General features: G+C 39.4%; 2 protein-coding genes across 5 annotated transcripts in view; one reads left to right on the top strand and one right to left on the bottom strand.

Moving 5' to 3' along the window:
* Window positions 1-23,993, top strand: part of MEI4 (meiotic double-stranded break formation protein 4) — a 207,708-nt gene that overhangs the window by 38,075 nt on the left and 145,640 nt on the right. For all 4 annotated transcript variants that reach the window (XR_005367934.1, XM_038554567.1, XM_038554569.1 and 1 more), the window contains exon 3: window positions 21,228-21,763. Coding sequence is in view for 3 of the 4 variants with exons in the window: in XM_038554567.1 (XP_038410495.1) it covers window positions 21,228-21,763 (536 nt within the window). In the remaining variant the exon portion in view is untranslated. The remainder of the gene's footprint in view (window positions 1-21,227; window positions 21,764-23,993) is intronic.
* On the bottom strand, window positions 4,219-5,270 carry LOC100855696 (ATPase GET3-like). The gene is given in 4 exon segments (XM_038554570.1): window positions 4,219-4,287; window positions 4,289-4,651; window positions 4,654-4,985; window positions 4,988-5,270. Coding segments are annotated over 4 exon segments (1,044 nt in total). The 5' UTR covers window positions 5,268-5,270.

The following is a 23,993-nucleotide window of genomic DNA, read 5'->3' on the forward strand; positions in this document are numbered from 1 at the left end:
AATGAAGAAATGAAGAGTGACAATTTTGGGTTCCCACCTATGGAACAAAAGCTAAAACTATTCTAAGTTCCTTTGCATTCCAGGATCTTTTCTCAATGTAATTTTTTTAATAGTTTAACATGTAGTAATGTTTAATCTGTTCAATGTACTTAGGATTATATTTATTTTTTGCAGGTTTTGTCTACATTTTTAAATGCCCTGCTGTTTGTATGTATTTGATTTTTTAGATTCTGTTAGAAATCTAAAGGTCCCATTGAGGATTTTGAATTTGATATTTGAATCCTAAACATCTTAAAATTTTTTTTTTTTTTTTTTTTTTTTTTTAAGAATACAGTATGGAGTAGAATCCAGTCAGATAGCTGTGGTCTTTAGTTTAGACAGGGAAAATTAATGGAGTAATATCAATTCCATTATCAAAGCAAGAAGGAAATCAGATAAATAAACAGGAGTAGGCTTGAGATCCTGCAATACTGATAAGCTCCCAGGTGATGTTGATACTGTTGGTCTGAGGACCATAGTTTGAGTAGCAAAGACTGTGAACTCTCTTGGGGTGGAGTTTGTTTGTGAGGGAAAGAGATAGGGTGGTAGTTGAGGAGGAGGCAAGGTGGAGAGAAAGTGTTTTTGTTGTTAAGATGGAAGAGATGTCCGCACACTGGTACTTTGGTAGGAAGGAATCAGCAGAGAGAGGAAAGTGAAAGAATTGAATGGGAGAGGATACTAACAGACCAGAGGGGCTTGGGACCTGAAACCCAAAAGAAATACAGAGCACAAGTGGTGGGCCTGGCCCTGGACCTCAAGCCGGGGCTGATATGTCTTGTTTTGAGACTCTTTTGAGGTAGGAGTAGGTGCCTCTTTATTCGTGCTCCTGCTGAGTTCATCCCTGGCAGCTGTCCTTCAGAGTTCACTTTTGTTCCCTTCTCCTCCTCCAGTGTCCCTTATTCTTAAATCTGACTATTGTTTTGTTGTTGTTTTTAGCTGCTTTTTGATTTTCATTCTGGCATTTCTTTGCATGCTGCTTCAACTCTTATCTGAGCCATCCCCACCCCCTGCCTAGGTTGTAGAAAAAGAAATGAGGAAAGCAGAGTTAAGTAACTTGCCAGAGGTTAAAAGAGGAGGACGTGGAGTGGAATTCTTGTAAAATCCTAGAACTCTCTAGTACTTTAAGGTGCTTTCTTAAACCAGTGGTTCTCAAAGTGTGATCCCCAGACCAGCATCATCATCATCAGGTGAGACCTTGTTAAAAATACAGATTCTCAGAGCACACAATCAGAAACTCTGGGGGGTGGGGGGTGGGGTGAGGATCCCCGGGTGGCTCAGCAGTTGAGTGCCTGCCTTCGGGCCGTGATCCTGGAGTCCCAGGATGGAGTCCCACATCAGGCTCCCTGCATGGAGCCTGCTTCTCCCTCTGCCGAGAATCTCCTGAGAGATTGTGTCTCCTGAGAATCACTGGTTGAAACAAATTAAAGTGAACTATATATTTAGAGAACATAGAAAGACTTCTCCAGAAAATGAGTTGATAAAGACCTATCCCCTATCCAAACTATTTGAGTGACAAATCAAGAGGGATCTGTAGGCCAGCCTCTGCAAGATTTCATAATACCAATGGATAATATTTGACCCTGGTTGCCAAAAAATTGAGAAAGTGTTCATTTAGAGCCTAATAGAGCTGAGGCAGAGAGTAGAAATTAGAGAAAAGGTGTAAACAAAAAATAGTAACATTAACATCATCCTAACAACTATGTTTCATACCATTCAATGAAGGGTGTATATAAATATAATAGGATTCCAAGGAATGTGTACGGTTGATTTTTGTTCTAGGAAAACTTCTCTTCCCTCTTTGTCCCCCTTCCCCTCTCTCCCTCCATCCTTACTTCCCACATCCCTTCCTAATACACACTGATATGCTCTGTTACAGAGGAGCCTGGATATATATTTCCTAGTATATAAGATGTGCAGTGATATAAGACAGCCCCTCCCCTTTCTGCAGAAGAAACATCCTTTTGAATATCTATTTCAAGTACTTTTAAAGACATCTTGTAGGGGAAATTTTGGGAATTAGAAATGCAAGAGGTTGTATCCTAAAAATCAGTAGAAAACCTTAAATTCTGATTAAACTATATTATTTTACCAATCCTTAAAAAGTACATAAAGTAACATAGCTAAAAAGAAATATATTGCTGTAAATGAATGGTAGCATGCTGTAGGCAATAAGACAAAACACATTTACTCATAAAGTTTTGTATCATGCCCATGGAACTATAAACACACGTACTTGCATTATATTCTGGGTCCTACCGAGAACTAAATAGCTAACTTCGGTACAAAATGAATTTGAATGAATTCCTAAATTGACTGTGAACATGAAGCAAATGTCTCAGTGAAAGTGGCAGAAAACCAGCAGCAAAGTGCAGTGCCTGGGAGTATGTGTAGGGGAGGTGCCATGCACTTGGGACCCCCTTGGCTCTTCTGTGATTTCTGTAGTAGCACTCATTACAAGGAGGGGCAACATTACTCTTATCTCATACTTCAGGGAAATGGTGGTCTTTTCATTCAAGTTTCCTGTTTTGGAAACCTCATTTATGTGAATATTAAAGTTTAAATTGCTTGTTAGCATTTCTTTGAATGTGAGAAAATGCATCAGAGAGTGCTCAGCTTAGGGTATGTGTGCTGTGAGGGAGACACAGGTTGTGAGCTGTTCTCAGCCTTCAGCGAGTCCATTGTTTCACATCAATTATTTTATAGTCAGTGTGTGATGATTTTTCTTGTTTTCCATCTCTCTCATTTCTCTCAAAGTCAGAAATGTTGCCTGTGTATCTTTAATACATCCAGACCATGTTTGCCAAGTTTTATGCTTGAAATAAACAAGGCAAAGATTGTGTCCAGAGAAAGATGGTTCTTAATGCTTGTATAAGCCTCGCTATAAAAATTCCTCATTACTCTTTTGATTAGTAAGTCACGTGAAAAACAAAGGCTGTGTTGCTTTTGTGCCCTCCCTTGGTGCTTGATTCAGTGAGATCTTTTACACAGTTTTTCAAAGTTGTTTCTGGGCTTGATAAGGCTAAGTTGTTTCTGGGCTTGTTTCTGATGAGGCTTATAAATATTTGTAGCAGAAACAATTTTCATGAGCTAAGGCAGGCTTTTCTATGTAAAATGCAATGTAAGACATGTGAAATGTCAACATTTTATATCAGTTTGACAAATAATCACATGGTAAGGAAGTAACTGATAAAAATTGAACAATGCTTCTGATCCTTCTAAATATTTTTTACTGTATTTAAAGTTTTTCAAATTCATCAGTAAAGCAGATCATGTAGAATTTGGGCATCTTTCCTCCCTCTCATCATTATTCTAATAACAGATTCCTTTTCCCATGGAATTTAGTGTCATTTATCCATTCTTTCTGTAAAATGGTATTTTGAAGAAAATAACCTTATTTTTCAACCCAGGTCATACAAATTAGATGGCATTTCTTATATTTTAATACTTAATTTTGCTAATAATTGTGCCTTTAATAACTCCAAAGTTATTTCCACCTGTGTATTTTATGAAGTGTTTATCCTCATCTGATTATTTTTTAGCCTATGAACCGCAAGGTATCTCATCATATCTGTAATTTCCAAGCAGGAGTTAGTCCAAAGTAGGCCAAGTCCATGCTGGTGGGCTGCTTTGTGTGGCAGTGCAGCTCTCTGATGTCTGATGGGGCGAGTGATACAGCAGGAGCTGGACCCAGAGAACTGTATGCCTCAGTGATCTGTACTTTTCCAGTTCCTCTGAAATTTTTCTTTAAAGAAGTGCCTTGACTATGCACAGGCATCTATGATTATGAACACACTGATAATAAACTTAGCCGCTCAATTACCTTTTTAACAGCAAATCCCATATAAATCTAGGCCTTTTGTACCTGTAGGTCCATGTGATAAAGAAAAGTATTAACCAGAGTTGAACTTTTAATTTAAAACTTTATTTTTGTTTTTAAAATGTCTTTTGTGTGTGTGTGTGTGGTTTAAGATCATTTTATTGGGGGGCGAGAGGCAGGGAGAGGTGGGGGGCAGCTACAGCCCCCCCAGCCCCAACAGGGGGAACAGACCTCCTCCCCACCCCCTGCCCTGCACGTGTCTCCCCCTATACTATGGGGGGACTTTGTGCAAACTCTGCCCCGGGGGTGGGGGAGGGCGGAGGGTGGGTGTGAAATGGCAGCGACTGGGGCTGGCAGCAGTGCTACTGGGCACTGGGCGGCTTGTAGGGCTCCAAGAGGAGGGCAGAGAAGGTGTTGACCTTGTCCGCCCCCCCGCACCTCGTGGGGCAGCAGGGGCAGCTTCATAATGTGGAAGTCTTCGTACAGGTCCTCCATCTGGTCCAGGTACTTGGCCTGAATCTTGTGGTGGGCCTCACACATCTTGCAGGGCTTCTTGGGGTCAGGGAAGACAAGATGGTTGATGATGATGTTGTGGGCATCGATCTAATATTTGGTTAGCTCCTGGATCAGCCGCTCTGTCTCGTACAGGGACAGGAACTCAGCAATGCACATGCAGATGAAAATGGTCTTCTCAGGGTCCTTGAACTGTTCACTGACGGAGCGGATGACAGGCAGTATCTCCTCCAGCTTGGAAGCTAGTTGGTCTGTGTTCATGTCCCCCAGGCCCAGCATGTTTTGCACATCTGGGAGATGAAGGGGCTGATCTGGTTCTTGATCTGCATGAGGTGGTCTAGGCCCCGCTCCATGATGGTGGGGAAGTTGAGCAGCCTCAGCGTGTGGCCTGTGGGCGCCGTGTCAAACACCACTACCGAGAAGTTTATGCCCTTCACCAGCCTCATGACCTCTGCATAGCTCATGGCCTCATCAATGCCGGGGAAGGTGCTCATGGCCTCCTGCATCATCTTCTTGCCCATGCTTAGCATGTTGTCCTCTTCAAAGAACTCGTCGGGCAGTTCAGCCACACCAAGGCTGGGGTCAATCTCCATGGCGAAGAGGTTGTCATAGCCTTGACCTTGGTAGGCACCTTGGAGAACTTCTGGTCAAATGCATCAGAGATGTTGTGGGCTGGGTCAGTGGAGATGATCAGAACACTCTCCCACCCCTTGGATAGCTGGACGACTAGGCTGCAGCTGCAGGTGGTCTTGCCGATGCCACCCTTGCCCCCGACGAAGATCCACTTAAGTCTGCGCTGCTCGATGATGTTGCTAAGCATGGGCTCCAGCGGCTCCACATCAGGTGCATCCTCGAACTCCTCTGCCTCAACACCCCACCCGGCCACTCCTGCCGCCATCTTGGAACCCTTAAAATGTCTTTCTGAAAGGCTTTGCCTCCTTAGTGTTGGTAGACATAGGCTAGAGTTCTAGGCAGTGGCCCTGAACCCTAACCATACACTAGAATCACCTGGGGGGCTCTTAAAAATCCCAATGCCCGGGTTTCCCCCTAGGCCAATTATATCAGAATCTCTGGGGGCTGGACTAAAGCATCAGTATTCTTAGACTGTCTCTAGGTTATTCTAAAGTATAGCCAGGATTGAGAACCACTGGTTTAAGGCAAACATTTATATTCTGTATTTAATTCACATGCCCTTATTACCAGTTTTCATTGTTAATCCCACCTAGTTTTAATTCCCTTATTTTACTAGGGTTTTCTCTGTAGTATGCTGCAATCCTTTATTAGAAAGAGTAGAAGACCTTGGTTTTGGCCCTTTGAGGGGAAACATCTGACTAATTTCCTATAGTGTCCTTTAACGTGAGATTTGAGAGCATAGATGGCTGGTGCTGGTGAGAGGGGATGGGGGTCTGTGGACAGCTGGGGGAAGGGTCTTTCTTTAGTTGTCTTTGGACATGTTTGGATGTGCTAGTGGCATGGATGGGTTTGGAACTTAGTTGTTATGCTATAAACCTTGTGGTAACATGGTTGTAATTCATGATTCTGATTTTAATACTGTTAACAATTTTACCAAGATTCTCAGCTATTGGGGCATCTGGTTGGCTCAGTGGTTTAGCATCTGCCTTTGGCTCAGGTCTGAGATCCTGGGGTCCTGGGATCAAGTCCTGGATCAGGGGCTCCCCTGCAGGGAGTCTGCTTCTCCTTCTGCCTATGTCTCTGTCTCTCTCTCTGTGTCTCTCATGAATAAATAAATAAAATTTTTTAAAAAGAAGCTATTAAAAATTACTTAAATAATTAAGAAAATATCTTTTACATCTGTAGTAAATACTATTTTTCCTTCAACTACTTGAAATTTTCTATATTTATTGGAAAGTAGCAGACACTCAGTTTTTATGGCATGATTATCATGGAATTACTGACTTACCAAAAGACATCTTGGAAGTAAATAGAAATGATGTGATTGTAACCACCATTTTGACACATACACATTTGAATAAGGAAAGGGCAATGCCTAGAGCACCCTGCTTAATATAAAACAATTTAATGCACGACTGAATAATCCTTACCAAGGTCAAGCATGCAGGAAAGGCTCAATGTTTAATTTAAGAATGCACATTCATAAATGAAGTAAGAAAGATCCAACAAAGGGAAAGGAAGTAGTGTTGATGGGAAAGGTTTGGAAGACAAATTCTGGAGGTAGATTGCTCATTGGGAAGAGCAAGAAGATTGGAATTAGGTGAATCTGGGTTGAATCTCAGCTCTATCAACATTAGCTAAGTTGTTTTAGGCAGAATGTAAAATGAAGATGATGATGAGAAGGATAATGACAAGCAGATGAGGTTAATGGGGAATGCTTGGCACCAAGCTTCCTGACACATGTACAAAAAATAAATACCAGTTTCCTTCCTCATTGGTCCTGATAGTCTTAGTCTTTTTTTTTTTTTTAATATTTTATTTATTCATGAGAGAGACAGAGAGAGAGAGAGAGAGAGGGAGGCAGAGGGAGAAGCAGGCTCCATGCAGGGAGCCTGATGTGGGACTCCGATCCTGGGTCTCCAGGATCAGGCCCTGGGTTGAAGGCAGCACTAAACCGTTGAGCCACCTGGGCTATCCAGCCCTGATAGTCTGATGGGAATTGGCTTTGATTGCCTAGCAGCAGAACCTTTTTTTTTTTTTTTTTTCCGGACGTGAGGATTTTGTTGTTTAATTCTGTCTTTCAAAGACCTGGATCTGTCTGGTTTAGCAAATTATACCAGTGGGAAAGAAGAGAACAAAGGTTTAAGGGTGTGTGAGGGCTTTTTCTTCCCAGTAGTAAAATTGTTCTTAGTTCCAGTCCAGTAGCAGAAGTGGAAGATCCTCAGGCCTGGCAGTCTGATTTCTTTTGGGAATAAACTGCTCAGAAAATTTTGTAGGAATTCAGCTGATATCCTGTTTAATTATTTTGAGAGATACATTAATAGAACTTGATTTTCATTTTCTGTGTCTGTATTGTTACAGGAAATTCTAATCTCCTGTCTGTCCTGTTTTGACTTCTCAATCATAAAATTTTCAGTGTTCTCCTTCCACAATGGACCCTATGATTTCTCTCTTGTGAGGAAAACATCATTGCTCATTGACTGTTTCCAGAGCTTTCTATAGGTCTATAGGTTGTCACTTTATTTTTTGCCTCTGTGATTTTTCCTAAGATCAGTTAAAGTTATATTTTAAACAGTGCATAGTTTTCTGTTGTCTGGGAACAGGTTACATTCAGATTCTTTTCCATTGTGAACCCAGAATCTTTTGTCAGCCCTGTACCCTACTCTCCTACACCCCTGGTTTCCCTCTGTTCTAGCTATACTTTTCTGAGCCATTGCTCAGGCCTCTCCTTCTGTGCCCTTGTTCATGCAGCTTCCTGGTATGAAAGGCTGCTCCAGTGAAAGCACTGTGATCCCATGATACCTGTCCTGTAGGAAATCTTTCTGGACTTTTCCCCAGTTTGAACTAATTCCTTTGTGTTTTTATTCCAAATGACTTGTACCTCGATACCTCTTCTTCTTTTTAAAGATTTTATTTATTTATTTATTTATTCATGAGAAACACAGAGAGGAGAGAGAGGCAGCGACACAGGCAGAGGGAGAAGCAGGCTCCATGCAGGGAGCCTGACATGGGACTCAATCCCGGGTCTCCAGGATCACGCCCTGGGCTGAAGGGGGCGCTAAACCGCTGAGCCACCCGGGCTGCCCTGGGTACCTCTTCTTGACACTAATGCCTTTTGCCATTTAGTAGAATTATTTGTTGGGCTGCCTTTTTGATAGTTCTTGGATGTTAGGAGGCATACCAATTAGGTATATGACTTTTGGCCTTATCTATATGTTCTTATTTACCATTTAGGTCCCCCTAGCCCTTATTCCAATGCTTTTACATTGGAGCATTGAATATAGTAATGTAGTATGTGTTCTGTGAAATCATCTATTCTGACAAGGCAGAATTTATTTTGTTTGGTTTGCTTTCTCCCTGAAAGGTGTGTCTTAATTTCATTTTTAATGTTGAGATTATGTTGTCCTTTGGTCAAGTTTATTTAATTTCCTAGGCCACTGATTTTTACAATAAGTGATGGGTGAATGAACCATAATACTAAAGCTGTGCTGTACTGCTTTATAACTTGGCCTCACAAGTTATGAAAACCAGAACCCCTGAGAATGGACTTTATTTTCAGGATTATCGCAATAGTAAAAATTCAGTGGAAATGAGTTCTGCTTGGTTGGCAATAAGGTGTCTGCAGAAAATTGACTCTGAGCTCTCCTTTTTTTCTACTCATAAGACTATATTTCAATCGTAATTGACAGTATAATAATTGACTACTGAGCTGTCTCTGACTATGCCTCTTTTTCAGAATTAAGAATATTTTTACTTTGTCTCCTTATGCTAGAGAACACACTGTATGGAATTAAGTGTATGACTTTTGGCCACATCCATATGTTCTTACAAAGTTGTCATTTGTGGCTCTACTGACAGACTATACTTAAAAATAAAATGTTAGCTCTGGGAATGCATATGTCTCCAGACTGTTGCATGTGAGTGATTCTTGGTCTTCATAACAAGCCTGTAATTAATTCATATACTTAAGGCATATGATGAGCTATTTTTTTATATGATGAGCTATTATGTTATCTGTCAAACATTGTATTCCCTGTGAAATGAAAGGCACCTAATTCCTAGACTCAAAATTGGCCAATTATAGTATTTTTCTATTTTAGGACTGTCTGTCAGTCTAAGAGTATTATCAATATTTTCAAGTCTTGTGAGTTTTTAAAGAAAGGGGTCATTTATGTGATTCTACAGTGAAATAATCTTTTGCCTCTGAGCTTTCATGATGCTTTTTTTGTAATGGTTTTTTAAAATTCATTTAGCAGAAATGGCTGATTATGAGGTCAAAAAGTATTTTGCAACTTGGGAGGGAAAGGGAATATGTATGTCATGAACCAACATTTTATAATTTCTTTTTGCTACCTGCAAGATTCATTGTCAGATTTCTTTTGGAGTGACATCTCTGTATGAAAAGGAGTGCTGATTTCTGAGCCTTCAAAGGTCAGTGAGGGTCCTGAAGCAGGTTCCTCTCACCTGGGTTCTCTCACCTGGGTCGACAGATGTGATGGAGACTGCTAGCACTCTGAGGAAATAGACATCAAGGCTTTGAAAGGCATCCTTTGAAAGGATGATAGGTGTGTGTTATGGCTTAGAATCTCCAGCACTTGAGAGAAACATTATCTTTAGTCACCAAAGCTGAAAATTAAAGGGGATTGGATAAATGTTTTTGGGAAGCCTAATTGTGTAAAGCTATATGTTTAGCATTTACCTGGGAACAGACTGACCTGTTAATGATTCTGAAATAAATAAGAAGGGGGTATTATAACGTAGTATTGCCCTCCCATGGGTATAAATAGTATTTTAAATGAAACTAGCAAAATAACTGTGGTTGCCTCAATTTTGTGTTTTATTTACCTCTTTATCATAGAAAGCAATTTCCTTAGGATCTATGATCATCAGTAATGTTTTAGAGTAAAACACTGGTTCTAGTCATGCACAGTATCTATTTGATAGTTTATTTTAAAAGATTATTTGGGGGATCCCTGCGCGGCGCAGTGGTTTAGCGCCTGCCTTTGGCCCAGGGCATGATCCTGGAGACCCGGGATCGAATCCCACATCAGGCTCCCGGTGCATGGAGCCTGCTTCTCCCTCTGCCTGTGTCTCTGCCTCTGTCTCTCTCTCTCTCTCTCTCTGTGACTATCATAAATAAATAAATAAAAATTTAAAAAAAAGATTATTTGGGAAAGAGAGCATGCACACAGGGCCATGCATGAGCAGGGGTAGGGGCAAAAAGAATCTTCAAGCAGATTCCCCACTGAACATGGAGCCTAACATGGGGCTTGATCTAATGACCCATGAGATTGTGACCTGAACTAAAACCAAGAGTTGGACGCTCAACTGACTGAACTATCCAAGTGCCCCACTATTTAACAAAGCCTAGACTTCATGGACTGGTTTCAATATATCACATGTAAAAATTAATAATAATAAAATCTTGAAACCAAAACCCATAACCATGAGCCTATACAAGACAGGCTTTAAAAAACATTCTAGTCAGAGGAAAGCCTTATTTCCAGAGATACAGTTAAGGCTTAGGCTTAGACCATCCCTGTAGCACTTACCTGGTTGAGATCTCTTTCTGCTTAATCTGAACAGATGTACATCAGTTATACAAAAATATGTTTGACTCCATATCAGGTAGTTCAATGGCCACATACAGGCAGTGCCTGCAATCATAGATTTACAAGTTGCATGGTACTTTTTAAGATGGGTGTCATTTAGAGAATGGAATTGAAACATGAAAAAATTGGAGAGGTGAATTAAAATGAGAGACTTCTCGTTATGCTTATTCAGGTGTGATATAGTAAACATTATAATTTAGATGTGGATGCTTATGGGTCAGAAGATTACAGGTAACTGAAAGTTAGTTTAAAAAACCAACTTATCTTTTTCAATACAATATTGAGGATCTTCTAAAATAGCGCAAATAGTCAACAAGTAAGTACTTAAATATATGATGTCTACTCAGTACAGTGCTTGACTTTCAAGGTTGGAAAAGAAGTAGTTTACTTGCTACCTCTTGTGAGCTTACTATCTGGTTAGAGAGGCAAGATCTCCTGAGGTAGACAGATAGAAGGACACTACATATGATGTATATAGTTTCATTTGGGGTTATATTTATTCATGGTTATTCATTCATTAGTTGATTCATTTCTTCAACAAAAACTGATCTCTGGGGGTTGTGGTGAAAAAGAGAAGAAACAGAATAGATATTTCTGTGGAAAAGTTAGACAAAAACAAACAAACTGACAAGCAGGAAAAGTTCTGAAAGTGTTAGAAGCTGTGAAAAAAATAAACCAGGTTGAATGCCTGTGGATGGGGCAGGGCTGCTAATAAACTGGGTGGTCAGAGAGATTTCATTGAGAAGGAAGTTTTTGAGCAGGGTCATCTGAGTGGCCCCTGAGGCAGGAACTAGCTTGTATATTTAGTGAGCAAAGAGCAGAGGGAGTGAGATGAGACCAGACAGAGGCCAGGAGTACAGGCTATGCAGGGCTTGTTCCAGTAGGTAGGACTTGAAGCACAGTGGGAATCCTTTGGTGAGCATGAAGCAGGAGCTTTGAACTTTTTGCTGTGGTTGCTGTGTGGAGAATGTAAGTGGGAGGAGAAGCAGACTGCTGTGTAGGAGTCCAAGGCTGTGGTCCATAAGGGATGTGACACTGGCTTAGATATGGTTGGAAGGAGACAGCTAGAATGTATAAGGCTCTACTTTTACAAAGTAGAAAATACAGTGGCAGGGATGACCTTGAAAAGGGAATAGAATACCAGCTGAACCCTGAAAGATTAAATGTGAATTAAACATGAATAGATAAAGAGGGAAATAGACATTTCTGGAAGATTTGAAGATGGCATGAATGAGCCACACTCCTCTGCTATCCAAAGAAAGCAGAACAAATATATATATTAATCTAAGATAGTGGTTCTCACACTGCAGTCACCTGGGGAGCTTTAAAAATTATTGATATCTGGGTTCTACCCGAGATTCTGGCATGATACTCAGCATGGAATGTGGTCTGGTATTGGAATTTTGAAATGTTCCAAAGTCACTTAAATGTGCAGGTAAGGTTGAAAACCACCACTGTAAGATCTCATAAGTAGGAGACCTGTAGCTCAGCAAGAAACATGTGAAACAGGCTGAGTGCGTAAGTTTGGGAGTAGTGCAAAGCAGTATTCTTGAGATTACTCAATTATGAGACTCCCCTGAGATGTTTATTTAAAATACAAGTTCCTGGAGCCATCTCCTGGAAACACTGATTAATTGTACCTAGGAATACTTAATTTCAGTATGTTTCCCTTATGGTGCTATAGGTTGGGAAAAATTGCACTGGATAAAAGATCCCAGTGATTCTGATTTTTGATAAAGTAGATAGACACATCAGTGAAAATGAATGCCAACCTCAGTTGTCTAGCAGGGTGGGCTTGGGGGACCATGCTGGCTTGAAGGTAACTTGTCAACAGTACCCATGTGAGCTGTTGGAACTCTGGTCAAGAGCTGAAGTCAAAGCAATGGCATCAAGGGCTCAGTGTAAACAAATTCAGGCAAGTTCTTTCGGAAAGAGACTTGGTCAAGGGGAGCTTGGAGATGTGTATGATCTCAACAGGAAAGCTAATAGGGACCAGATTGTAAACTGCTGTATCGTTGGGCATTCACAACATTGGGAAGCCAGTGAATGGGGTGTATTGCTGATGTCCATGATTGTATTGTTTTTACCAGCTCTACTTGGCATTCATAACATCCACACTGATGAGTGGAAGTTATGCAGGTGGATTCATTGGTTCATGTGGTAAAAAGGTTGTATTTTCATGGGTTTGATGTTATTCTGTAGGTCTATAATATATGTTCATGGTTTCTCAACATGACATTTCCTGTTTGTTAGGAAATGAAATTAGGACTTTCATTTTTGCTTTTTACTTATACTGCATATCTTTGCCCCCAAATTACTGAATCCAAAGAGAAATTGCTTTTTCTTATCAGCTTCTAATTTTGTCCTAAAAACTCTTTCTCATTAGAGTGTTTCTGTTGCTCATTTATTCAGCCCCTTTTTCTCTAGTAGCTCTTCGGTATAAACAATGTGGAGAATGTAGAGCGATAGGTGCCCATAGAATCAGACACTCTATTGGGAGCAAGATCACATCACTAATTACACCCAATGAGACTATGGTCCAGAGAAAGATACTGACGTTTAGAGGAGAGAGAGTGATTATTTTGACTTAAAGAATAGGACTTTTGAAAGTCTTTTTGGAGGATGTTGCTGATTTGAAGGATGGGTAGGATTTAGAAAGCTATGAATACTAGGGTATTTCAGGCAAGAGGGAACAGTGTAAAGCACAGACATAGGAATCTGCTGGCAAATGATCTAATTTGACTGTGGCATACAGAGCATGAAGAGGTGTTCTGGAAAATAAGATGAAAAACTAGGTTGGAGCCTATTAAGAGGTGTGACAGTGGAAAACATGCTTTATTCTGTAGGCAGCGAGGAGCCTTTGGAGATTTTCCAGTAGGAAAATAGAAGGAAAACTAGCATTTATTGGGTGTGTGCTATGTATGTGCCAACCAGTATGCTTTCTAAAAGTGATTCCTTTAGGTGATCTGACACATAGGTTATTTGGGCACAGTAATTGGGCATTGGGTTTAGGGTTGCTTGGAGGAGGGAGGATCTGGAGACAGGAACAGCCCAGTCATTGCCCATATCTTACATGTAATCATTTTGGCATGGGGAAAAAGGAGATAAAATAAAAAAGGTGTTTATTGATATAATAAATTTCTTTCGAGATCTCTCACTCAGTATTCCAGGTTCTGAGATATGGCAGTAAAACAGTCAGTCCAAGACTGTTGTGGAGTGTAGATTTTGTGGGTGGGACAGGTTATACTGGCAGGAAATGATCAGGTAGTGACAAGTGAGATTTAGAGAATTAAAACAGGGAGATGTGACAGAGACTGGTGTGGTGGCTTCTTTAGATTGGGTGGTCACATAAGGTCTCTAAAGAAGTAACATTTTAACAGATACTGAAATGGTAATGAGGAACCAGCCTTGAGAAAATTGGGGTTCAGAGTGGGGGAGAGCATCACAGGCAGAAGGAATGGCCCTAAATGGGAACAAACTTAGTGAATCTAAGAAACAGAAGAGTGAGGCAGGATCAATATTACTTGTCATTGGAATGTACATGGGGATTTAGGAAGGAGTCAGTGTTGACCCTTAGGTTACACATGATGGAGACAGGAAATGGTAGCGGTGTTTTCAGGGAATTCGGCCAAGTGGAAGTGAAGGATGCAGTTTCTTTTGGACTTATGTGTTTTAAAGCGCTGAGACCTAGGGACTTGAGCTTGGGAGAGGAGGTAGGATTTAGAGGTAGAAATTTGAAAATCATCTGCCTGACAGAGTTCTTTTGGCTCTAGGAATGGTAGGGACACCCATGAAGTTGGAATAGGAAGAGAAAGTCAAAGACAACAATGAGGAAGGTTTAAATTGGCCAAGTCAGTGGCTTGGGAGAGAGAGATGGGGACAACCAGGAAAGCTCAGAGTCTGGGCACTCAGCATGGGAGGAATTGCACTGTCAAGTAGTCCTGGACCAAGCTGACACACAAATGCAGTGTTTTGTCTTGTGAACATAATGCAGTGAAGACAATTCTGTTAAGATGAATCATTCCATTGGCTTATAATTTCATGCATTTGACATTGCTGTCTCTCTTGGTATTCAAAACTAGAATTATGATGCCAGCTGCTGGAGTGGGATTAAATAAAACTGCAGGCTTTTCTTTGTCAGCATTTATCAAATATGCTTTGCGATATGGTAAAATACATCCTTTCAGAGGCAGAAGACAAACAATTCCTTCAAAGTGAAACATTGTCATTTCAGAATTGTGTGGTACTTTAAAATAGCAGTTTCTGTTTGACCACCAGGTGGCGTGAACACTACTTTTAAATTGTTCGGTTCGTCAATACGTATGAGTGACTGTTATTAATACCAAAAAATCATAGTTGGTGTTGACAAGTTATATATGCCTGAGATAACATTTCAGTTCATTTGAAGAGATGTAATTTGATCTCACTTTTTGTTAATATATATATTCTACATATTCACACCACCAACTATGTAGGAGGGCAGGCATCAGGCAATAGAAATTCCCAGATTAACAAACTCTGTGTCTGTCCTCAAGAATCTCTCCCTTCCAAGAACAGGTTGATGAGTGCAGTAATGGAAGTATGTGTAAGATCCATGATAGCCCAGATGGGGAATGATTTCCTCTGCGTAGGGCAGAGCAGGGGAAGTTTCACAGAGCATTTGAATCAGGATTTGAAGAATCAGTCCATCTCTGGGTTATTGTATCAGAACATATCACTTAGTGGGAACACCTTGTGCAAATGCAGAATTAGATGAATTAGTTTGGTGTTTTTTGGTAAACTGTAAGGGTTTCATACTACTTACACATAAGTAAGAGTGAGAATGGAGACAAGGCTGGAAAAGTAAACAGGGTCCACACAGTGAAAGAATCTGTGGGCCAAGCTGAGGATCTTAGAGGACTCTATCTGGTAAAGGAAGCCTTTGGAAGGTTTTAAGGATGATAATCCTGTGATCAAATTAGTATTTCAGCAGGATGACTCTTAGGTCAGTTCAGAATATGGCCTGGAAGAAGACAGAATCAAAGGCAGGTCGATCAGTTAGGCAAGGGTGTTGCAGTGATCAATTCAAGAGATATGATGGTGTGAACTAGAGCAGGGGAGGGGAGAAGGGAAGAATAGGTTCACATATGTAATGATGGTTAATTTTATGTGTTAACATGGCTGGGGTCACCTAGTGCCCAGTATTTGGTCAAGTGTTATTGTAGATATGTCTGTAAGAGTATTTTTAGACCTGATGAACATTTGAATAGACTGAGTAAAGCAGACCACCTACCCTAGTGTGGATGGACTTGATCCAATCTGTTGAACTCATGAAGAGAACAAAAAGGCTGAGTAAGAGTGAATTCCTTCTTCCTGACTGCCTTTTGAGTTGGGGCATTGGTCTCTTCCTGCCTTGAACTTGACCTGAAACATTGGCTCTCCTTGGGGCTCGAGCCTGCTGGCTTTCAGACTGGAACTTACACTGCCAGCTCCTCTTTGTAGGCCTTTGTAGTCTCACTGGAATATAATACCATTGCTCTCCTAGGTCTCTGGCTGGCTGACTGCGAATCTTGGGATTTTTCAACCTTCATAATTACGTGAGCCAATGCCTCATAATAAATCTCTTTTCTCCCTCTCTTGTGTATATATCTTATTGTTTTCATTTCTCTGGAGGGTCCTGACTAATACAGGTACAGAAGGTAGAATCAGCAGGACATGGCATTTCACTCTATGTGGATGGTGGAAGAAAGTAGCCCAGGGTGATCCCTCACTCAGGTCTGGTGATTAGAGGAATAGTTTTGCTCTTGGCTGAAATTGGCTGTATGCTGTACAAACAAGAATTGTATGTTTATGTGTGCAGTGCACGAAGATGATTTGTACAGTTTTATAAACAAAAAGTTGATGGAATTTTAAAGGTGTATGGATGTCTTCTAGACAGCTGGTTCTATGGGTCTAAATTTATAAGTAATGTAGGGATTGTAGAAATGGGTGACAAAAGGCATCAAGAATTGATGTGGATGTGACAATTTGGGGTGCAGCAGAAAATACATTTGATTCAGGGGTAGGATGTGTAGCTGGTGAGCACAGCTCTGTTTTGTTGAGCAAGCTTGAGATCTACTCATAAATGGTAAGTGGGATTAGGATGGAATTTAACAATTGGAAGAAGATGAAGAAACAAAGGTCCAGTGAAATGGAATTGTAAGCCTGAGGTCTGGGGTATAAGAGAGGGACTATAGGGTATTTTAGACAGGATCTGTAATTTTAATTGATATTTTATGCACTTTTATATATGATGTCATGCTTTAGCATAATTTAGATTCTTGGTATCTATTATCATTTAAAAATAATAGATAATATTTCTGAGCATTTAATATGTGCTGGACTCTGATCAGCATCTGTGTATATGTACTTTACTGTCTCTTTAAATCTAATGACAAATATGTTGATTAGATCATCTCCAATAACTTGGAGAGAAATTACAGTCCTCAATCCCTTCAGCCCAATAACAAATTAAGAGAGAAACATCATTTGACTCCTGCTTCACCTTAGTCCCTTCTGGAAAAAACAGAAATTACAGAAAGTTGCAGTAGCATGGCTTCATTTTCTCTTCTCTCCTTTGGGTATGATGCTTTGTTAGTCAAGCTTCAAGATTTATTTTGAGAAAAGTCATCCAAGCAAATGAGTAGAATCTGAGTAGAATGAGTTCTGTAAGACCCCTTTAAAGAGCCAGGGGTATGTACAGAAGCTGGCATGGGAGCACACAAGCCTTTTGCTGTGGTTAGAAGATGATTGGACTTGGAACCGAGTAATTGGTTTCACTTCTCCCTCTGTGGCTTTTCTTAGACCTCTTAATCAAGTTGAGCATGCATTTCCTTATTGGTAAATTAGGGATAATAATAACACATGTTCAAGGGTTGTTGGGAACAATTGAATTATTTGATGTGAAAGTGCTTTGTAAAGTGAAATGTGAATATGAGATTCTTCTATTAATTTTGACAGAGTGACTTTAATACTGTAAGCCATATTGCATGAAGGCTCACTGTGGTCCTTGCTGGTGGAGTTTGTGCATTACTTTAGGGCACTGAGAGGACATTGCTCTATGTGTGGTTTCCCACATTGGCATCTTCAACATATGCCCTCATCAGTCTTTTCTGCAGGTGTAGAAATGAAGCAGCCAGGGAGTGTGATGGTCAGTGTATATTCCTATGCCCAGAATACATGCACTTGTAGAACTATTCCTGGCAAATATGTACCTATCAGCACTTGAAGGAGATGGGATGGAATGGTTATGACTTGCCAGGAGATAACGCCAATGAGGAGTAAAAAGCAGAAACAAGAAAACAGCTTTTTGCTTCCCAGTCTAGTTGTTGGTAGAATTCATTTTATGTCTTCTGTAAAATCATCATCCATGAAGTTCAGCTTACCTTGATGGAAAGTTGAGTAGGTTCATGAAATATTTAAACTTATGTTCACTTTCTTAGTGAAGAACCATTTTGAATTCCATGAAAGAAAAATATAATCTATCTAAATAATTACTGTAATCCCTCACCCTTTTGTGAAGGGTGAGAACTCATTTCAAATACTTATTCTTACTCATAAGAAAAAGAAATTGTCTGGTGGCTTAAAATGAGCAGGCTGTGTGCCTGTTTTAGTATAGAAATAGTCACATGTAGTTAAATGCTTCACCAATAGTTCACCGTTTGGGTTACCACCACATTTATGAACTTACTGCGTTATCCTCTTACCACAGAGTACAGATACTGTCGTGATAATTAGCAAGCACATAGTTGCACATTTCTGGTGGTTATGGCAGACATTTGTTAATTGAATGAACTCTAAATCAAAGCCTGATCTTCTCATTTTGCTTCATCATCACCTTCTATTTGTATTGAAGGACAAAAGAGCAACAAATCAGATAGATTTCCAATGTAAGTTGAGGAGGGTTCCTCTCATCATTCTTCCATGCCCTGATCAACCAGTATCCCCTCATCTCTAATTTTAAAAAATGACTCTGGTGAAATCTCCTTTAACTTCCTGTATGCTAAGGGTATTTTTTTTTTGTATTCTTTTTTTACATCTCCTATACATTTTCATTCTCTTTCTTTTAGCCTCAAAGGAAAAAAAAAATTACTTCTGCATCCTGTATCAAGTACAACCTATCCACTGGGGTCTTTGACTCAGTCTCCCCCTGCCTTTTCCAAGGCCATGCCTCACCTGGCTTTTTAAATTTTTCTTATAACTCCAAATTTTGCTTCTGTGTTGTTTTTTTCTTCTTAGTCTATAATTGCTCAAGCTTCTCCTAATCTGACATGCCACATTTGCCTGCAATTACTCTCCCATTTTATACTTTCCTGATCCAACTCCTCAGAAACCTCGGCCAATCTTCTCTGACTTTCTGCCCAGTCACTCCTATTGCCTTCTGGCCTCTGTCCACCACCCTGCCTGAGCAAGGCTTCTGTGGATCCAATCACTGGTGATTTTCTAATGAGTAATTCCAACATATTTTTTTTTCAGCTTTGTATTTTATGGACTTCTCTACTGCATGCAATTCTCCTTGAAACTTTGTCCTTGATTTTCATAACACAGTCATTTTTATTCTTTTTGTACCTCTTTAATTGTTCCTTCTCTGTCTCCTTAATTATTTTTATTCTCTAGTCAGCCCTCAAATATTGCTACTCCTCAAGGTCCCTCTTTGATCCATTCTAGTCACTTCTCATGCTCTTTCCAAGTGATCATAACCATTTTCATGATTTCATGTACCACCTACATACTGATGACTCCTAAAAATGTATTTTCAGTCTGGACTTTTTCCACACCCTTAGGCTTATGGGACCAATTTCTAGGTCAGTCTCTTTGCCTAGAGTTTCTCCAGTTGCTTCGCAGTTTATAAGACCAAACCTGAACTCCCATCATTTCTCCTAAGCCAGTTTTTTTTGTCTGTGTTTTTACCATTTCAATTAGTAGTGCTGTCATTTACCTGGTCACCTGAGTCAGAAACAAAGGAGAAATTTATTCCTACCTCAACTTCATTGCCCATACCTAATCAGTTCGCTGCCTTCTAGATTATATTTTGATGTTTTATATTTGTTTCCTTGGTCAGCCCCTTCCTTTCTTTTCCACAGCAACTGCATGGTTCATTTCTTTCATCATCTGATATTAGGACATCCTTCAATGTCTCATTGTGTCCTCCTCAAATCTGCCTTTCATGCAGCCAATAGAGGGAGTGATCTGTGAAATGAAAAATAAAGCCATTTCTCTTTCCTGCATTATACTATTTAGTGTCTTTCATTGCTGGCAGCAATATTTCCCAGCCTTGGTTTCATAAATATATGCATGTACTTTAGAACATTCAATGAGAATTTCTCAATTTTGTGTGTATATTTTACTGATAATCATTTTACAGACAGTAACCTTATTTGTGTTTATGATGGCATCTCTGTCAAAGAATGACCTAAAATTACTAGGTTAGCTTTAACTGCAGTATCTCTCAGTCAGTATCAGAAGATTCTGATCCTTCCAAGGATCTATGAGATCTCACTCTACCTATCCATCTATTTATCTCTCTTGATACAGATGTAGGTTTGCTTGAATAATTATAAGTACACACACACATATGTATAAGTTGTTTACAGGTACTTATTTTATATATCAGGTATACATGTGGATGTGTAATTTTTCCAAAGGGGTCTTACATTATTTAAGTTTGAATTACATTCACTCTTCCTATATTCTAAGCCCTTTATATGCCTTCTAAGATATTTGATGAGCTGACCTCTACATATTTCTTTCTTTTAGTATCTTGCTTCATATTTTCTGTAAATGAACATCAAACTACTTATGGCTCCTTATACACACAAATGCTTTTATTTTCCTTCTTAAGTCTATACTTTAGCTCTTACCTTTTGGTATATGGAATTCTCTTCCTGCATTCCCCTAACTTTTAACTTGGAATGCCTACATTTGCTTTATAAACTAGTTCCACCATCACCTCTTCTAAGATGCACTAATCCAACCAGGGCACGCTGTTCGGTGGTCCTCCTGTTTTCCTAGTGCCCTGAGCACATCTCTATCTCTGGATGCACCTTATTGCCCTGTAGTTAGTTACCTGTTGGAATCTCTACCAGTTACCTCCTTCAGGTCTTGTGGTTTCTTCTCTGTGTCTTTCAAGAATGGCACATAGTTGGATGAGAGATAGTGACCTGAAAAAATATGGGGGAATCACCTTTACTTTCTACCGGAGCTCATTCTGTAGTCAGCTTAAGCAATTTCTTTCATAGTTTTTCCTCTCTTTGATTTTTATGCTACTAGTTTTTAAATGTTTAGTAGGTTTTTCCATGCTTCATTTAGTATTTTAAGTATTTTAAGTTAGAAAATCTGTCTAGTTTTATTGTTGTTGTTGTTGCTGAGAAAGAACAAGCACAAGCAGGGTGGTGGGGGGAGAGGGAGAGACTCCTAAGTAGGCTCTACATTCAGCAAGGAGCCCGACATGGGGCTTGATCTCACAATCCTGAGATCGTGACCTGAGCCAAATTCAAGAGTTGGACACTTAACCAACTGAGCCACCCAGGTGCCCTTCTCTAGTTTTTATATGAAGAAATTGACAGAAAGATAACACTTATTCCTTTCTGTTTCAGGAGACCCAACTTCCCAGTTGCAGGCTCAGGAACCTGGAAGTTCTGAAAATACATTAAGTCAGCTGGAAGATTCTGGGTGTGATTTATCAAATGAGGAGAGAAGTGAACCTTCAGAGATGCCCCAGCATTTTGTGGAGAGCTGCACCCCCACACCCTTTCTGCCCCTGCCCATTGTGAAAAGACATGGTGCCACTGTGGAAAATCCTCTGTTTTCCCACATGCAATTCTTGCAACGTCTACTTGAACTGAAGAACTTGACAGAATCAGGGAGTCTGAAAACAGACTTAAGCCACTTTGAAAATGACTTTTCCACAGTATCTGATTCTGTTTTTCAGTTGCTGGATGGCCTGATCACTTTTTACCGTAAACCCAAATTTCCTTTTTCAAGCTTTTGGGCAGATGCTGTTGATACTTTAGCTGGATTGATCAGTGATTGTCACTTATCTAATCATATTCTTAAAAAGTGTTCCAAGAAGTTAGAAGAATTTGAGAAAACCCTACTACAGGTTATTTTAAGGAGCAACCATTTAAATCGGGTAAGTATTAAATCTCTTATTTTCATGAAATAATATGCCAATAATTTTGGTAAACATTCCCATTGGATGTTGATTGCTGTCCCTTAAGACTTGTGGTTCAGAGGCTCCAGGTAGACCTTTTGCAGCCATCTCCAGCTCTCACTCATATGTCATGTCCCCTTCTCTGGCCTCTGCTGCAGCATCGTTCTCTCCATAGATAGCTCTGCTTCCAGCTTGTGCTTCTCTACTTGAGTTATCTTCCCTGTTTTTTATTGCTGTCCTTGAATTCTTATCTTCTTTTTTCCCCCTTGCCTATATTTACTTCCTATTGCTCATAAAGTCTCAATATTTTTCAAAAAACCACTAGCATTTAATGGTTTCCCAATCTATAACTTCTATGAGTGTTAAATTCCTCATGATGGATTACCTGTACTGTATTGAATTTGTTCTTTTTCTGGCATTAACTACCAGATGCCTGGAGGTCAAAGAATATTTTTCTCTTTTTTTAAAAAGAATTTCCATTGTAAGTGGCATAATGCCCCACGGACCCTCTGCAGTTGTGGATTAAATGAGTAAATCGGCTGAAGAACACTAACATATGGCTTTATTATTTTTTTTTCTTATTTATTTAAGGTAACTTAGTAAGGTTGACTCAGGGATTCTTTTTTAACAAATGACATTGAGGTAACCTGCTGTTGTTTTGCTGTTTGACTTGAGACATAATGGATAGTTTCTTTTTTGTATTACTTCCTATCTTCCTTCCTATCTGATCCTTTGTTTGGGAAACTCCAAATTTATTCACATTTTAATTCTTCTAATTGACTACTAAAAATATCACGAGGAGACTAAAAGGTCTATCTTAACTTATTAACGGATGTTTCACTGCAGGAAAAAAATTGTTAGACCTTGTTTCTTTTGATACATCATTGTCAAGTGTTTGTCCTTACTGCCATTATCTGAATTTTGTATGGTATAGGCTTTACCTGAATTTTTAAAACTAACAAAATTTGATCTAATAACCTAATTTGTTGCATATACGTTTGTTCTTCTCTGTTAATGTATGGTTTGACCAGTATTATAGAAAACATTATGATTAAGCTTTTGACATTTGTGAAAGGTGAATTTTCTGTCTGGCAACCTGAAATTTTTTTCTACCAGATATGATCAATCAGGAATTATATATCAGATTTTTCATAGTAGTATCTGAGGTATATAATCTGTTTTCCTCACCATTAATAAATATCTCATATTTAGGGACACCTGGGTGGCTCAGTGGTTGAGCGTCTGCTTTTGGCTCAGGGCGTGATCCAGTAGTTCTGGGATTGAGTCCCTCATCAGGCTTCAAGCATGGAGCCTGCTTCTCCCTCTGCCTGTTTCTCTGCCTCTCTCTCTGTTGTGTCTCTCATGAATAAATAAATAAAATATTTTTAAAAATCTCATATTTAATGTTTAATCTTTTTGCATATTTTTGCTTTCTTTTAAAATTACTTTAAAAAGGTTTTATGTTGACTTAGAGCCTTCCAGGTACTGGCATTTATATTTTTTATCAGTTAACAGATGATGCATATATATTTTTCAGTCTGTCGTCTTTCACTTAAGGATTAGAATACCCATGAGTAACCTTGAGACTTGGATGGAGGGAGTATGTAGAAGCTTGTGATGGTATGGGTGGATCTGAAGTGTATTTGCTGTACCCAATTTGCCTTGGTGCAAGCTGTTGTTGAATAGTTGGTCAGCAGTGGGGGAATGAGTGAATGAAGGGCTTTGGTCTTTTTCTGGAGAAGTAATTGTTGCATGTAGTGAAAGTAGAATCATAAAATTGCTCACTGCATTTAAAATTAAGATGGTGATTCATAAATAAGTTTTAATGATATTCTCTCTGGGAATTTTTTTTTCTTGCCAGTAAAAGCTTCTTAGATTAAATCATACAAACTTTTCTTGTCTTTATTACCATCATCATCTTCCAGATATGTTCACAAAGCTTATTTAAAAAAAAAAAAGACTAATGATTGCTCTTTGTAAATGCTTTTTTTCTGTCTTTTTTTTTTTTAGTTTCAAGAAAGAATATATTCTGATGTGAAATATAGGATAGCTCCTATTGCATTTTTTATTGTTACTATTTTTGATTAATACAAAATGCCATGGTTTAGAAAAAAAATCTGCTTCTTTGGGAAAACCTTGTTTCCATGATTGGAAATGTTTAAATTGTATTGCTTAGAAACGCCAACCCTGCTATTCATTTTGTTAAAGT

The sequence above is a fragment of the Canis lupus genome, chromosome 12 (genome assembly GCF_011100685.1).
Source record: "Canis lupus familiaris isolate Mischka breed German Shepherd chromosome 12, alternate assembly UU_Cfam_GSD_1.0, whole genome shotgun sequence".
Lineage (NCBI taxonomy): Eukaryota > Metazoa > Chordata > Mammalia > Carnivora > Canidae > Canis > Canis lupus.